Source organism: Procambarus clarkii, chromosome 2, assembly GCF_040958095.1.
Source record: "Procambarus clarkii isolate CNS0578487 chromosome 2, FALCON_Pclarkii_2.0, whole genome shotgun sequence".
In the NCBI taxonomy this organism is placed as follows: Eukaryota; Metazoa; Arthropoda; class Malacostraca; order Decapoda; family Cambaridae; genus Procambarus; species Procambarus clarkii.
The window spans coordinates 8,693,010-8,709,755 of record NC_091151.1 but is presented as its reverse complement, the minus strand read 5'-3'; the positions used below and the strand labels follow the sequence as shown (position 1 = coordinate 8,709,755).

Genomic DNA, 16,746 nt, shown 5'->3' with positions numbered 1-16,746 from the left:
CACACAGTAACAGGACACGTGGCCACCATGGTACTAGTGACACACAGTAGCAGGACACGTGGCCACCATGGTACTAGTGACACACAGTAGCAGGACACGTGGCCACCATGGTACTAGTGACACACAGTAGCAGGACACGTGGCCACCATGGTACTAGTGACACACAGTAGCAGGACACGTGGCCACCATGGTACTAGTGACACACAGTAACAGGACACGTGGCCACCATGGTACTAGTGACACACAGTAGCAGGACACGTGGCCACCATGGTACTAGTGACACACAGTAGCAGGACACGTGGCCACCATGGTACTAGTGACACACAGTAACAGGACACGTGGCCAGCATGGTACTAGTGACACACAGTAGCAGGACGCGTGGCCACCATGGTACTAGTGACACACAGTAACAGGACACGTCACCACCATGGTACGATTGACACAGTAGCGGTACACATGGATCTAGTGACACACAGTAACAGGACACGTCACCACCATGGTACTATTGACACAGTAGCGGTACACATGGATCTAGTGACATCACAGTAGGGGGCCACGTGGTGACCATGATAACACTATCTCAGGGGACTGTGCTGCACAGGTCAGTACCACTGTGGCGAGCGGCGGGTCGTGTGTAACTGCGCGTCTCTCACCTCTTATAGAAGGACACAATCATACTACCGCATACCACCTCTATGGTATGATAGTGGTACTTTGCCCTTAACCGAACAGAATCATCCTAACGCATATAAGGCCGCAATCATAATTTTGCGTAATAAATACACAACAAATATTCTAAACAATATCCGCAGAAAACCTGAACCTTTCACGATAAGGAATGGCATTAAGCGTTTCGGATTTATTGGTTATTTTTTTTTATATGTACTTTGACAAGAAATTGTTGTTAACATTTTGCCTGGGAGTGATGTGTGGTGTTTGGGGGGTGAAGGGTCTGACTGCTGGCGTGGTCGGCCTCATCCTCCTGGCTGTCGTCACAAAAATAACCAACTACATTCACCCAAAACCGGATGTTAAGATTCAGGAACCTTCTTGGGTGAGTTGCATCTCTTACTGTGTGAAGTTCAAAACTTTTATGTAATCGTTATAATTCCATTAGAGTTGCAAAGATGTATATTGCAGCCAGAATTTTGGTTGTGGGAGAAAGTCCACTTTTGTGTAGTACACGACAAGGGGAAGTCATTGATACACAGTGACGTATATAGTTACGTGAAGATTCTTTCGATATTATCGTAATACTTTGCGATCTATCAATATTTTCACCTGCATATTCTTACCACCTGGATCCTGACATTACCTGACAGACGGTGGGGTTCCCAAGACCAAATATTAAAGACTTTACTGTTTGATGCTGAGAGTGACCACCTACCCTCCCTTATACACCTGAACCTTCTTAGTTAATATTAGAGCAACTTCCTGAATATCCACACAAGTGGGTCCTTCAGGAATAGTATGCTTCTGTTACACGAATAAAAAATAATTTGTTCTGACAAAGTTATTTCATTATTTTTTAGCCATGAATACTCTTTGCTTCTCCTGAATTCACAAAATTTTGTATTTATAACTGTAACAGTAATTCATATATACATTTACATACGGTCGGTTTACACCTTCCATATTGACACTGCCTGTCATTTTTAATTTTGTTTCTGAATCAGAGATGGAAACTACTAGGTTCCATAACTCTAACTCATATACAATCATCACAAGTATAAAATATTTTAATGAAAATGAAATGATTCAAGAGAGTGATTTGGTCCTCCGTGAGGTTGATTCCAGCAAGGTTTAAGAAGCCATCTCTGGGTCGAGGAATCATCATAGGACCTCCAAATATTGTCAGTTTCTTGAGGATTCTGGTTTCGGTGCTGTGGCGATGTCGATCTGAAAGGACGTCGTGGCGTTGGTTGATTCGAATACGAGATCTTCGTCGATGTTGGTGTGTCACCATTTATTTGTAGCAAGAAGTAGTTGCGTTTTGCTATCGTTGGTCTCATTTTCTGCCTTGTGTATTTGATTTCGAATCAGATCTTGGCGATATTTTATCGTGAAAGCTTGGTTTCTTGCTGCTGGGTCGTGCATTCTAATTTTAGTATATTTTCGTAGCAGTCTTTCTTGTAAACATATGTTGTTGAATAAGATATATGTTGTTGACCGAAAGGGTAAGATTAATTCCAAAAGGTAACGAAGGACACTACAGTCGAATTAAAATTGAAGCTAGACAGATTGATTGAAACTGTAACGCGAAGAAATCCGGACTCCACCTGCCAAAGGTTATCGGGGAATACAAACCTGGATATGTACAGGGAATGTCAAGACTTCAAAATTTCTCTGGTGATGGTCTGGTTTTGTGAGGAAATTATATGCTCCTTGATGGAGCCCTGTTATTTGTGCATTGTCAATCGTCTAGAAAGAGACGTTGTTGTCTTGCCTATATACTGAGTTCGTTGGGGCATACGGTCCCCAAGTGGGCATTTGAAGGCATTGACGACGTTGGTTTCCTTCAAGGCGTTCTGTTTGGTGTTTGGGGAGTTTTTCATGAGTAGATTGGCCGTTTTTTGGTTTTTGTAGTAAAATGTCAATAGTTTTGTCTGATTTTTGTCTGTAGGGATAACGTTTCTACTAATAATATCTTTCAGGACATTTTCCTCCGTTTTATGAGCCGTCGACAAGAAGTTCCTGTAAAACAGTCTAATAGGGGATACAAGTGTTGTGCTAGTTGACTCTTCAGAGGTTGCATGGTGTTTCACCTTTCTTTTTTTGTTGTGTTGACTTTCAAAAAGTCACCACCAGTTATAAACAGCCAAATTAATGCAAAACTATATTCTACCCACTTCAAGACCCCAAATAACATAGAAGCAGCAAGAGAAAGTATGGGCCAATTGGCCTTCTGTATTTACTTCCATTCTTAGGTGTTCATACCCAATTTATACCCATTGATTCGTGTTCTGTCACCTCACCGAAAACTTTTGTGTCACATCACCTCACCCAAAACAAATATAAGTATGATGTATTTTATGTGTAAACTAGTCTTTGAAAATGAAAGAAGCCCTTACAAAACAGTTTCAAGCGTCAAACCAAAAATAAAAATGTAAAAAATGAATTTTGGAGAGTTAATTTTTCAAATACCCTCGAAAGTGAAGAAAAACTTAAGAAATATTGAGAAGATTCGTGTATTCGTGTTACAATTATTAATATTACCTTTTTGGTCATATTCTACAACACACACACACCTATATATATATATATATATATATATATATATATATATATATATATATATATATATATATATATATATATATATATATATATATATATATATATATATATATGTCGTACCTAGTAGCCAGAATGCACTTCTCGGCCTACTATGCAAGGCCCGATTTGCCTAATAAGCCAAGTTTTCATGAATTAATTGTTTTTCGACTACCTAACCTAACCTAACCTAACTTTTTCGGATACCTAACCTAACCTAACCTATCTTTATAGGTTAGATTAGGTTAGGTAGGGTTGGTTAGGTTCGGTCATATATCTACGTTAATTTTAACTCCAATAAAAAAAAATTGACCTCGTACATAATGAAATGGGTAGCTTTATCATTTCATAAGAAAAAAATTCGAGAAAATTTATTAATTCAAGAAAACTTGGCTTATTAGGCAAATCAAGCCTTGCATAGTAGGCCGAGAAGTGCGTTCTGGCTACTAGGCACGACATATATATATATATATATATATATATATATATATATATATATATATATATATATATATATATATATATATATATATATATATATATATATATATATATAAATATATATATATATATATATATATATATATATATATATATATATATATATATATATATATATATGCGGAAAAAAACACAAATGGGAAAGAGAGGTGAACGTTTCGGCCTGTTAGAGCCTTATCAACACTCAGTCTGGTGTTGACAAAGGCTCTAACAGGCCGAAACGTTCACCTATTTTTTCCATTTTAAGTGGTTTTTCCGCATACAAATGAGCAGTGTTTAGTGATCGTCAATTGCATATGCCTGAAAGGTCCCAGGACTATATGCAACTGAAAACTCACACCCCAGAAGTGACTCGAACCCATACTGCCAGGAGCACTGTGCTGGCGTACAGGATCCCTTTACCGTTCGACCAACACGATCGGACAAATGAGGATGGTAGCCGAGGCTATTTCCATCCCCCCGACAGGGGGATGGAAATAGCCTCGTGAAAAAGGATATCACGTGAAAAAGGATGTGATATCCATATGAGTGCGTAAAAAGCGAAGCTTTGTCAACCTTGGCGGTACAGTGATTAGGGTGTGACGTGGTAGATAAGGGTTGTGTCAGCTTATGCCACATCACTCCTGCCTTATCTCTCACAGTTAATTCTTCTGTCATGTCTCACATAGGCAAACAATTTGTCTTATCCAAGGCATAACTGTGACGTGCTTATCTCTGAAGCTAGAAACAGATATAATGGAATAATCAATGATGACGTCAGAGTCTGTCTCCTATGGATTCCTTCCCATATTGGTGACCGAATGCATGATAGAACTGGTGAGTTGGCCAAGACCTTTGCTCGTAAAGAGGGAATTGATTACCAACTTGGACTGCCTTTGAGCAGCCTGACGACAGAAATATTCCGGGAATATCAACAAAATTTCGGAAACTTGAGGCAAAGTGAAATTCACACCAGTTACTCCATCTATCAACATTCTATTATGCAGGAAGCACCGCACGTCTATGGGTCTTGCAATAAGGTTAGCAGACTTCTAGATGTTACCACTGCTAGGCTTAGGCTTGGCTACAAATTCCTCTGGGAATTTGTAACATCTGCTGATGTAGATTTGACTAAATGTAAACTCTGTCAGCAGAACTATTCGCATACTTTGCGTCATTATATAATGGAAAGTGAAAAAATCGCGGAATTTAGAGATACCACCATCAATAGTGTCCAAGAAATGTGTAAGCAATTCATTCATAATGATGTGCTGCCCGAAATCTTAGCGAAGTATCCAAAATTTGCTTACTGTAAGTAATGCATGTACATGACTAAAGCTCCCGCCCAGTTGGGTGGGTGTGGAGCAAGACTAGTAACTGTGCGACTGATCATAGATGAAAAGTGCCTTGTATAGTGACTGTTGTGAGCCTCTTGCTGAATAACTTGTGACACAAACGATTATTGATGTGTGTATTTGTGTGGGTGATTAAATATGTAAGTGTATGTATATATATATGTATACGTATGTATATGTACATGTATGCATGAGTATGTGTACATGTATATATAACATTAATAATTTTGTAACTAGCGTCAAATGATTCTTATTTGCTTAGCTAAACGAACTAGCAGCTCACAAGTTGGATTAGGGGCATGGTTATGCCAAAGGAAACAAAGAGTTAGTATAAATGGAGTTAAGTCAATGGGAACCTGTTGTTAGTGGAGTGCCTCAAGGCTCTGTCTTGGAACTTCTGTTATTTATGATAAATATAAATGATTTAGATTCAGGTCTGAGCAGCAATATTTGCAAATTAACCGAGGATCTGAAAACTGGTTTCTATTAAATTTGAAAGTAGCCTGAGAAGTCACTTCTTGACGATCTAAGTAGGGTGTTGAAATGTCAAAAGGTTGGCAGATGCAGTTCAGTGCTGATAAATGTAAGGCTAAGTAATGTTTTGATAGCGTTATAAGATACGAGCTAGAGGGTATTGAGATTGTGAAGTCTAATTGCGAAAGGGATCTGGGAGTTATGATTAGTAAGAATTTAAAAACAAAAAATCAATGCATACATTTTTGTAATAAGGCTAATATGATACTGGGAGTTATTTCTCGAAGCATAGGAAATAAAAGTCTTGGTGTTATTTTTCAGCTATATCTTGCTCTTGTTAGGCCTTATTTAAATTATGCAGTTCAGTTTTGGTCGCTATACAACTGAGTGGATATAAATTCACTATTAGTCGTTCAGTGTAGGATGACAAAGTTAATCCCACAAATTACAAATCTTCATATGAAGAGAGATTTAAAAACCTAATTTATATTCTCTTGAAAGGCGAAGAGTTAGGGGTGACATGATTGAAGTGTACAAGTGGAAAATGGGTATAACAAGGGAGATATTTATAAGGCATTAAATATATAAGGCAATAATCACATAATAGAACAAGAAATAATGGTTATTAAATAAATTGGATAAGTTTATATTTAGGAAACGTGAACCTAGTGATAAATGACGTAAAAAGGGATTTCGATGTGGATTCAAAATATAACTTATTTACATAAATTCTTAGCAAAGCACAAAAACGTAGTATATCATACAAATTGATTAAATTTAATAATAATGACCCAAAAGGGATAACAATGGATCTGTAGAACTTTATGGATACAAATAAAACATGGTACAAAAGTATTAAGAATTAAGAAGTATTAAGTCTAGAACAAGAATATCGTCCAATTGGTTAGAAATGGTTATTGGTTAGAAACACAGTCTCCGTGGTGTAGTGGTAAGACACTCGCCTGGCGTTCCGCGAGCGCTATGTCATGGGTTCGTATCCTGGCCGGGGAGGATTTACTGGGCGCAAATCCTTAACTGTAGCCTCTGTTTAACGCAACAGTAAAATGTGTACTTGGATGAAAAAACGATTCTTCGCGGCAGGGGATCGTATTCCAGGGACCTGCCCGAAACGCTACGCGTACTAGTGGCTGTACAAGAATGTAACAACTCTTGTATATATCTCAAAAAAAAAAAAAAAAAAAAAAAAAAAAAAAAAAAAAAAAAAAAAAAAATGTTAAAAAGGAGATAAGGAAGGCAAAAATAAACTGTGAAATCCATCCGCATTTTGATGTCAAAATCCTCAACGCCCAAATAAAGGTTTACAATAAATTATAGCTGCTCACACCCTACCTTACCTTGCTACTACCTGTTACAATCTTCTATGCCTGGCCAATAGGTTAAAGTAGTTTAGAATCTCATTTTCTGTCCGTTGTGTCAACTCAAGAGGATGGACTTAGTTATTCTCATAAACATGCATGATGCACAATACAAATATTCGTATGTCTGGCGGCATTGTTGCTTAGATGAGTACTATCAACTTTCTCTTAATAATATATATGATTTATATTTCAGGTCCCTGCCTTAACCATGGAACAGTCTCAATGGCCTAACCAGGTGAGTGCAAAACATGTTTTAAATGCAGGTCTTTGCAAACTTCTTCTATTCATCAAATCTATTTAATTTTTCATTTATTTCATCAAATCATTTTTCATCTATTTCATCAAATCACCTCATTTTGTGGGGCACACGTGAGGAACACAAATGCGAACAAGCTTGAATGGTCCCCAAGCATATATGCAACTGAAAACTCCACACCCCAGAAGTGACTCGAACCCGGACCTCCAGGAGCACATTGCAACTGGTGTTCACGGTGCCTTAAAAAAATTGACCATAAGTGATCGAACAAAAGACAGTTATAGCCGAGGCAATTACCATCAAAGTGCTTTCAGGGTGGTGGTTCAAATAGCCTCGGCTATCACCGCCTTTTGTACGTTTCTTACACGGCCTCCCTCTTCTCTTAAAACAGTTCGGCCACTAGTTTCATCCACAGTTCGGCCACTAGTTTCATCCACAGTTCGGTCACTAGTTTCATCCACATTATCTCTAGCGGCAACCGAGTGCCGCTAGAATGGCAGCAAGAGGAGGCGCCTCCTCTTGCTGCCATTGAACCCTTCGCTGCTTCCTCGTTCTCTCTGGGTCCTTCCCACCGGGAGGCACTCAGAACGGCTCTTTCCCTGTCGTTTCCTCTCGAGCTGAGAGTTGCGTCATTATCTCCAGCCGGCGCTCCAACACCTTAGACGTCCTCAATCGGATGTCGAAGTGATTCGCACTTGTTGAAGCTGAACCTTAGTGCACTCCGCCCACATGCTCTGGTCCCTTGTCGCAATAAACTTACTCACTTTATCCTCCTCCATCTCTAATCACTGAGCAACTGCACCAACACCACACTAACTACACTATCACAGTCTCTGCACTACTGGGCTATTTGTTCACTGTGTTCTCTGGCAACACTGTTCACAACCCTGGTAACATTGTATTCGCCTTCTGGCAACACCATTTTCTTATCCTGGCAAGGTCACCAATTTGTTACATGAGTGGCCTACTGGGTTGTGTCGGTACCAGAGATGATGACCACACAATGACCACCACCGCGGGACTTTGCTCCCACACACTTGCATGCCACTGATCGCCCTGGGAGCCCTTCAGTCGAACCACAGGTGAAACCGCCACTTGCGGTCCGGCCTTATACCCACGGAAGAGTGAAGGAAGACTCGGCACTAACCTCAAGTCACCATCACGACCAGACATAAGGAGGTGATAGCCGAAGCTATTTGAACCCCCCCAGCCCCCCGCCGGCACCCGGATGGTAATCTTGGGCATAGCTTATGTCCGGTCGTGATGGTCAAGCGGATTAAGGCGTCCTGTACATACCAGTTGCGTTGCTCCTGGCAGTATGGGTTCGAGTCACTACTGGGGTGTGAGTTTTCAGTTATATATATATATATATATTGTACCTAGTAGCCAGAACGCAGTACATGGCCTACTGTGCAAGGCCCGATTTGCCTAATAAGCCAAGTTTTCCTGAATTAATATATTATCTCTAATTTTTTCTTATGAAATGATAAAGCTACCCATTTCATTATGCATGAGGCCAATTTTTTTTTATTGGAGTTAAAATTAACGTACATATATGACCGAACCTAACCAACCCTACCTAACCTAACCTAACCTATCTTTATAGGTTAGGTTAGGTTAGGTAGCCGAAACAGCTAGGTTAGGTTAGGTTAGGTAGGTTAGGTAGTCGAAAAACAATTAATTCATGAAAACTTGGCTTATTAGGCAAATTGGGCCTTGCATAGTAGGCTGAGAAGTGCGTTCTGGCTACTTGGTACGACATATATATATATATATATATATATATATATATATATATATATATATATATATATATATATATATATATATATATATATATATATATATATATATATATTTATATTTAGATTAACTGGAGAACGTTGGCCGCTCTCCTCTCACCACCTCTGGCAACTCTGACAACTGGGCAAATTCAAAGGGGGACTCGGACCCTCTCATGGTGGTGGGTTGGGGGGAGAGCTCCGTTGACGTAGACCTCTCGTCCACCAACTCTGCCACACACGTTCCCACGCTGTCTTCTCCAGGTTGTAGAAAATACTGTACAGACTTACAGCCTAACCTACTACTAACATGATAATAATAAACACTAATATAATATATGCTTGGCCTATCTAGCTTAGTCATCAAAGGGGTAATGGGAGGGAAATAATGATCTACCCTTAAACATTCCTATCCATCGACGTTCTGTTCTCCGATGGTAGAAGGTATACGGTTCCCAGGACGCTCCTCGGCGTTCCGATTGTGTGTCACAGGTCCTCTGGCGTGGTGGAGAATTGCGTCATCTCCATTCCTATTACCTGGATTCAGATCTTCCACGCTGGTTCAACCAGTGATCACTGAGCACGTCGCTTTCCACACTCACTCCTTCACCAAGACACTTTCTCATGGATCCAGACACGATGCTTCCACTCCGGAACTTCAGTAGATGTGAGCTGGTCAGAGCAGCGCTGCACGTCGTACTGGGGTGGGACCCGCAGGGTGTCAGACTTGCCCACCCAGCGTCGCCACTCACCTCTGCCGCAGACTAACAGCCACAAGTACTCTGCCTTCTTTCGCCCACTAAACTCGGCTTCTTCGTTCTCCGCGGGAGTACACTAGTCCTCTCCGATGATGGTAAACTGCATTAGGCTGCTCAAATCCACTGAGCGAGGTTCCTAAAACCTCCATGCTCGAGAGCTCACTGACACAATTCCGCTCGCGTCGAAGGTCCGTAATTCTCTGCTGGTGCAGTGACCTGCAGGTCCTGAGCCAGGCCTCCCGGTAATGTCACAGCGGGCTCTGATTGGTCAGCACGTCACGTGACCTCGGCCAGCCAATCGCCAGCCTGCTGGCGTCCTCACGTCCTAGCACCAACCCGAAAGAGACGTCGCCATTTTGTATGTATTAGGGGGCGTTAGCCCCCCTCACCTGCAAAACTCAATAATAACAATTTCTCTATAAATTTGTAAGCTATCCAGTAGCCTCCTATATCAAATGATTCCCTTCACCTCAGGAATCCTGCAAGGAAAGAAGATATGACTCTTAACACTGGTTAAGTACTTTACGTTAATCACAAACACTTGTCTCTCTTAGATAACAACATGATGGTACTCTACGTTATTCATCAACACTTGTCTCTCTTAACACAAGTCCACTTGTTAACAATAGCTCAAAGTCTCTTAAAATACATCACACTTGACTCCTTCAAGTATTCAGTGAGTAATTCCAACACCTAGACACCTAGGCACTGGGGAGAAATAGGAAAGGACACCTTAACAACAAGTTACAATATTGATGAGCTAGTTACAAAATTCAATATGCGTCGTCACATCATCAATGAGTTCGAGATCGACCAAAAGTACAGTTTCTAAATTAAGGAACTGACATATGTGGAGAGCTAGTGTCATAGTTTATATGTTTGTCCTGCACACCGCCACCATACAGTGGGCAGTTGTGAATAAGTTACAATCACTTAGTTACTACCTACAGTTTGCAAACAGAGGATAATTGGCTAAAATTTCTAGTAGCAGATAATTTTAAATGAAATATTTGCACATGTTTGCAACATTCCAGAGATTTTTTTACATTTCATAAAGACAGCAGTCAGTATGAATTGGCCTGTGGATCATTGGGTTGCTATCATACAGGAACAGTTTAAAGGGAAAGCCCAAGAAGTGTTTGCATCTTCTTATGACTTTAAATTTGTACAGCAGACCAGCAGATTCCAGCGGCCTAGATTCAAGATTCTAGAAAAAAATCGAGGTTTATATAGGGCACACGATCAAAGTATTTCTGATTTTAAAGAGTTAAAATTAATCACTTTGATTGATGGGTAAAATCGCTTTCAATTACAAATTTAGAGACTTTAAGAAACCTCATTGTGACGGAGGAGAGCTTAGGTTGTCTACCAGATAAATTAGCCGCGTTTATAGCTGAACATAAACATACCACTAACATTATTCCACTAGCATAGCCAGCAGACGAATATGAGTTACTCACTAAGGTGCCTTTCCGAGCACAGTCTAATACCTATAATTCTATGACATTATCATATTCCTAAATCTCATGTTTTCCAGACTAGACCAGCTAACCCACTTACTCACATGAATTCTTCTCATGTAATGCCAAAGACTGAGAAAAGTAAGGCACGGTTGTTACACTCTAATAATGTAGTGTCTAAACTTGCAGTTGGTTCAACTGTTTCGACCACTTGCAGATATTGCAAACATTGCAAGATAAGAGGTCATGAAATTAATTCATGTGTTATTCTGCACCCTGAGTTGAGACCTACCGGTCTGATATTGAGACAGTGGTTGCAAGAACTAATTATAATGTTGTTCCACTGAAGCCACATTGGATGACTGATTTTTAAGCTATACCTGTTTCCAGGGTGAAGAATTGTGTATGAGAAGTAAATGGAAGCCAGCTGTTATGGTGAGAGGTACTGGTCCTTTCCAGACTCTCATATTAAACAGTGTACTCTCCAATGTTGAGATGAGAGACATTGGTGAATATGTAGTTGTTTAGAGTATTGCAAGTTGAGTATTGTAGTTATTGCAGAGTATTGAATGGCATAAGGAATATTATTGATTTTTCATGATAAATATCAGGCTCAAGTATTATTGATTCGTAACAATACCACACAGATAAACACGTATACACCTCAGTTGACTCCGTCTCAACCTATACCTATTTCATATGTTGAGAAGGTGAGAACTGGGTTGAAAGTGAGAAGTGAGGATTGACCACTCAGATCAACACAGAAAAGACACTTTAATAGGATAACAAGTACTTGTCGAGGGAGGGGGTAGACGTACCGTGCGCGCTCCGTTAAAATCGTGACATTAACAGGGATTCTTAGGACTACTGCCGTGAATTACTGATTACAGACATAACAAAGTGCATAGTGACCGCTGGAAAATTGAAAATAGTCATTAACAATAGAACTTTGTGTTAAATAGAGAATAAACGGGAGACTGCGTGTGAGCCAGTGAACGAGGCTTTGTGTACATACGTGTATTAGGAAAAAAAACAAAAAAATAGTGAACGGTGATTCGTGGAACAGTGATGTGGAACGGGTATCACAACAACATATAAGTTGGAAGTGAATATTATAAATATAGAACACTAGATATATAGAATAGTGGCAAGAGGCGGCATCAGTGGTTATAAATCGGGTAACTGGAAACTGGTGACATCAACCTGGGCCACAAGAGGTCACCTGTACTGACCGGGGGACCAGCCTCGCTACCTACGCTAAGTACCTGCCATAAAGTTTGAACAAAATAACATACATAATATTACAAATATACGGTATACATATAATATTATAAATATTAAACATATAAATATATATACATATATATTGTTACAAATATACAATATACATATAATATTATAAATATATAGATATATACAACAAAACAAGGCAATATGGGAGTAAATAAACAAATTTGTGGCCACTGTAACAACTTCTTAAAGACGAAGGTAACGGGAATTGAATGTTATATCTGTAAGACTAGATTCCATTCGGCTTGTACAGGAGTGAGTAACACTACGGCACTGAGAGATGGCCACTTGCTCTGGGTGTGTAAAAATGACCTGCCAGCTTGGAATATCCTAAAAAACCTTCTAGATAACATGACGCATGATCGGAAAACATCATTCATTGGAAGCCTACCAGCCATCCAGAAGGAGTGGGAAAGGAACAACAATTCTAATATACAAGGGGCGGAGGATATAGTCAGGGATGAAACTGAGGCTGAAACTCAGGAAGTTGTAAACTCTGACTCAGTAGGCCAGGATGTAGATGACAGTAAACTAGAAAGTGTAACAGACAGCACTGACAGCTCGATAGGTACAGACACTACGACGGTTCCCGATAGAGCAATTCAGAACAGAAGGACAGACTTATGCAAATTTTATGCAAAGGGCATATGCAGACATAGATATGCTGGTAATAAGAAAGGATTAGAAGGCAGTTACCAACATCGCAAAAAATGTTTAAATATGCTTAGGAAAGGTGAGTGTCGATTTGGATCAATATGTAGGTTTTTCCATCCTGACATGTGCCAAACCTCACTGGAGGACAGAAAATGCTATGACCTCAGCTGCCCACACTTTCACGTGAAAGGCACGGAACGCTACATAAAGAGTGGCAAGCAGGATAATGAATTTGGAGGAAACTCTATAAATTGTTTATACCAGACCGGCAGAGAATTCAAAAGGAGCTGCATGGAGAGTGTATGGAACTGGATGCCAGATCCACTTGCATTCCAGAATTACAGATACAATTACCCACCGAAAGGGAACTACAACTACGACAGAAAACTGCCCTACAACAATCAGTACTGGTCAGAACAAACTCATTATGTCCACGAATAATGGACTTGCCGAAAAAGTCTCCCATTCAAACTATCACTAATAGAGTAACCTCATTCATCTTTGCCAACATACAAGGACTGAAAACAAGAACAAACAACAAAGTACAGTTCATAAATGGCCTCCTCACGGAGTCAAATGCAGTATTTGGAGCTTTCACAGAAACCCATGCAAGGGAATTGTTGGACAGTGAGATATGGATTCCAGGATATAACCTATACAGGTGTGATAGGAAAATTAGGTCACATGGAGGAGTGGGTCTGTATATTAGGGAAGACCTTGTATGCTCGGAGCTCCTAAACGTTACAAATGAGGTGGTAGAGGTACTGGGATTAAAAATAGAGAAAATAAATTTAGTGATTATACTAATATACAAACCGCCAGATGCAACGGCTGAGGAATTCACAGAACAGATAAGCAAAATAGAGGATAGCCTTGATAATTTGGAGAACCCGATACCTGATATTATTTTCCTAGGTGACTTCAACTTGCCTAGTCTCAGGTGGAAAATAGCAAACAATAATATTATACCAGGAAATCTATCAGGACCTAACCAACCACAGATTAGGGAACTACTTAGATTCTGTGACAAATTTTCACTCAATCAGCAGATATCGGAGCCAACGAGAAATGAAAATATTCTAGATCTGGTCTTTACGAACAATGAAGACATTATCAGAGACATTACGATATCAGATACCACATATTCAGATCACAAGCTCATTGAAGTGCAAACGACCATCAATACTCAGAATAGACCTAAAACGTTGATAAAACGAGAGGGGCTATTCAGTAAATTCAATTTTAATAATAAAAGGATAGACTGGGAGATAATAAACAGGGAACTTACAAACATTCCATGGGGAACTGTTCTAAGTAATACAAGTCCTACAGAAGGAATAGAAAAACTGACTTCAGAAGCGTATCAAGTCTGTCTGAAACATGTTCCTTTGAGGAAAGCCAGAAAGAGATCTAACGTAGAAAGAGAACGCAGACGACACTATAAACGCAGGAAAAAATAACGGAACTGCTTATGCAGACACGAATTTCCCGTCAAAGAAGGAATAATTTAAATAGGGAGATTGAAGAAATCGAGCGGAAATTGAAACACTCATATGAAACTGAAGAAAGGCAGTTAGAACAGAAAGCCATTCAGGAAATAAAGAAAAATCCAAAATATTTCTTCTCATATGCGAAATCAAAAGCAAAAACCACTGCCAGTATTGGACCTATTCGTACAAGTGAAGGTTCATACACGGAGGATGACAAAGAACTTAGTGAAATCCTAAAAAAGCAGTATGAGGACATGTTTAGCACTCCAATAAACAACATGAAGGTGGAAGATCCAGACAATTTCTTTATGCGGGATATTCAAACCCCTGTAAATATAACTGATATAAACACGAGCGCACTAAATTTTGAAAAAGAAATTGAAAACATGCCCATGCACTCGGCCCCAGGTCCAGACTCATGGAATTCAATATTTATAAAGAAATGCAAAGTGCCGGTAGCACAGGCACTCAGTATAGTGTGGAGGAAGAGCTTGGACACGGGGGAGATACCAGATGCACTTAAAGTAGCAGACATAGCCCCTCTACACAAGGGAGGGAGCAAAGCATTGGCAAAAAATTATAGACCAGTTGCACTAACATCGCACATCATAAAAGTATTTGAGAGAGTGATTAGGAGTCAGGTCACCAATTTCATGGAGACCAATGACCTTCACAACCCAGGCCAAAATGGATTTCGAGCGGGAAGATCGTGCCTCTCACAGCTACTTGAGCACTACGACAAAGTCACTGAGGCATTAGAAGAGAAACAGAATGCTGATGTGATATACACGGACTTCGCAAAGGCTTTCGATAAATGTGACCATGGCGTGATAGCACACAAAATGAAGTCAATGGGAATAACCGGTAAAGTAGGACGCTGGATACTCAGTTTTCTGTCAAACAGGACTCAGCGAGTAACTGTCAACCATATAAAATCTAGTCCAAGTGCAGTGAAAAGCTCTGTACCTCAGGGTACAGTCCTTGCACCGCTGCTTTTCCTTATTCTCATATCAGATATAGACAAAAATACAAGTCACAGCTTCGTATCATCCTTTGCAGATGACACAAAAATCAGTATGAAAATTACCTCGGCTGAGGACATTGAAAAACTTCAAGCTGATATTAATAAAGTTTTCGACTTGGCATCAGAAAATAACATGATGTTTAACAGTGATAAATTCCAGGTACTAAGGTACGGTAAAAATGAGGACCTTTAACATAATACAGAGTACAAAACACAATCAAATGTACCCATAGTAGGAAAACAGCATGTAAAGGATTTGGGAATAATAATGTCTGACGACCTAACGTTTAAGGAGCATAACCAAGCAAATATTGCGACAGCCAAAAAAAATGATAGGATGGATTACGAGAACTTTCAAATCCAGGGATCCCATCACAATGGTTGTACTCTTCAAGTCACTTGTGTTGTCCCGTCTTGAGTACTGTTCAGTATTCACTTCCCCTTCAGAGCAGGAGAGATTGCTGAAATAGAGGGAATACAGAGAACATATACGGCACGCATAGATACAATAAAGCACCTAAATTATTGGGATCGTCTCAAAGCCCTCCAAATGTACTCACTAGAAAGAAGACGAGAGAGATATCAAATAATATACACCTGGAAGATACTGGAGGGCCAAGTACCAAATCTACACAGTAAAATAACAACGTACTGGAGAAAACGATATGGAAGAAAATGTAGAATAGAACCAGTAAAGAGCAGAGGTGCCATAGGCACAATCAGAGAACACTGTATAAACATCAGAGGTCCGCGGTTGTTCAACGTCCTCCCAGCAAGCATCAGAAATATTGCCGGAACAACCTTGGACATTTTCAAGAGGAAACTAGATTTATTCCTCCAAGGAGTGCCGGACCAACCGGGCTGTGGTGGGTATGTGGGCCTGCGGGCCGCTCCAAGCAACAGCCTGGTGGACCAAACTCTCACAAGTCAAGCCTGGCCTCGGGCCGGGCTTGGGGAGTAGAAGAACTCCCAGAACCCCATCAACCAGGTAACAACCAGGTACTTACGGGAAGGCTGACCCTCACCATTCACTCAAGGACATTCATGCAAGCAGCCTCGTAGGTGGCCCGAG

General features: G+C 40.1%; 1 protein-coding gene across 2 annotated transcripts in view; it reads left to right on the top strand.

Annotated features, from left to right (window-relative positions):
• The first annotated feature begins 610 nt into the window (after positions 1-610).
• The window catches only part of LOC138366924 (extended synaptotagmin-3-like), a 134,667-nt gene continuing 118,531 nt past the window's right edge, over positions 611-16,746 (top strand). For both annotated transcript variants that reach the window (XM_069328200.1, XM_069328191.1), the window contains exons 1-2: positions 611-1,054; positions 7,155-7,196. In XM_069328200.1, coding sequence (XP_069184301.1) covers positions 839-1,054; positions 7,155-7,196 — 258 coding nt within the window. In that variant the 5' untranslated portion in view covers positions 611-838. The remainder of the gene's footprint in view (positions 1,055-7,154; positions 7,197-16,746) is intronic.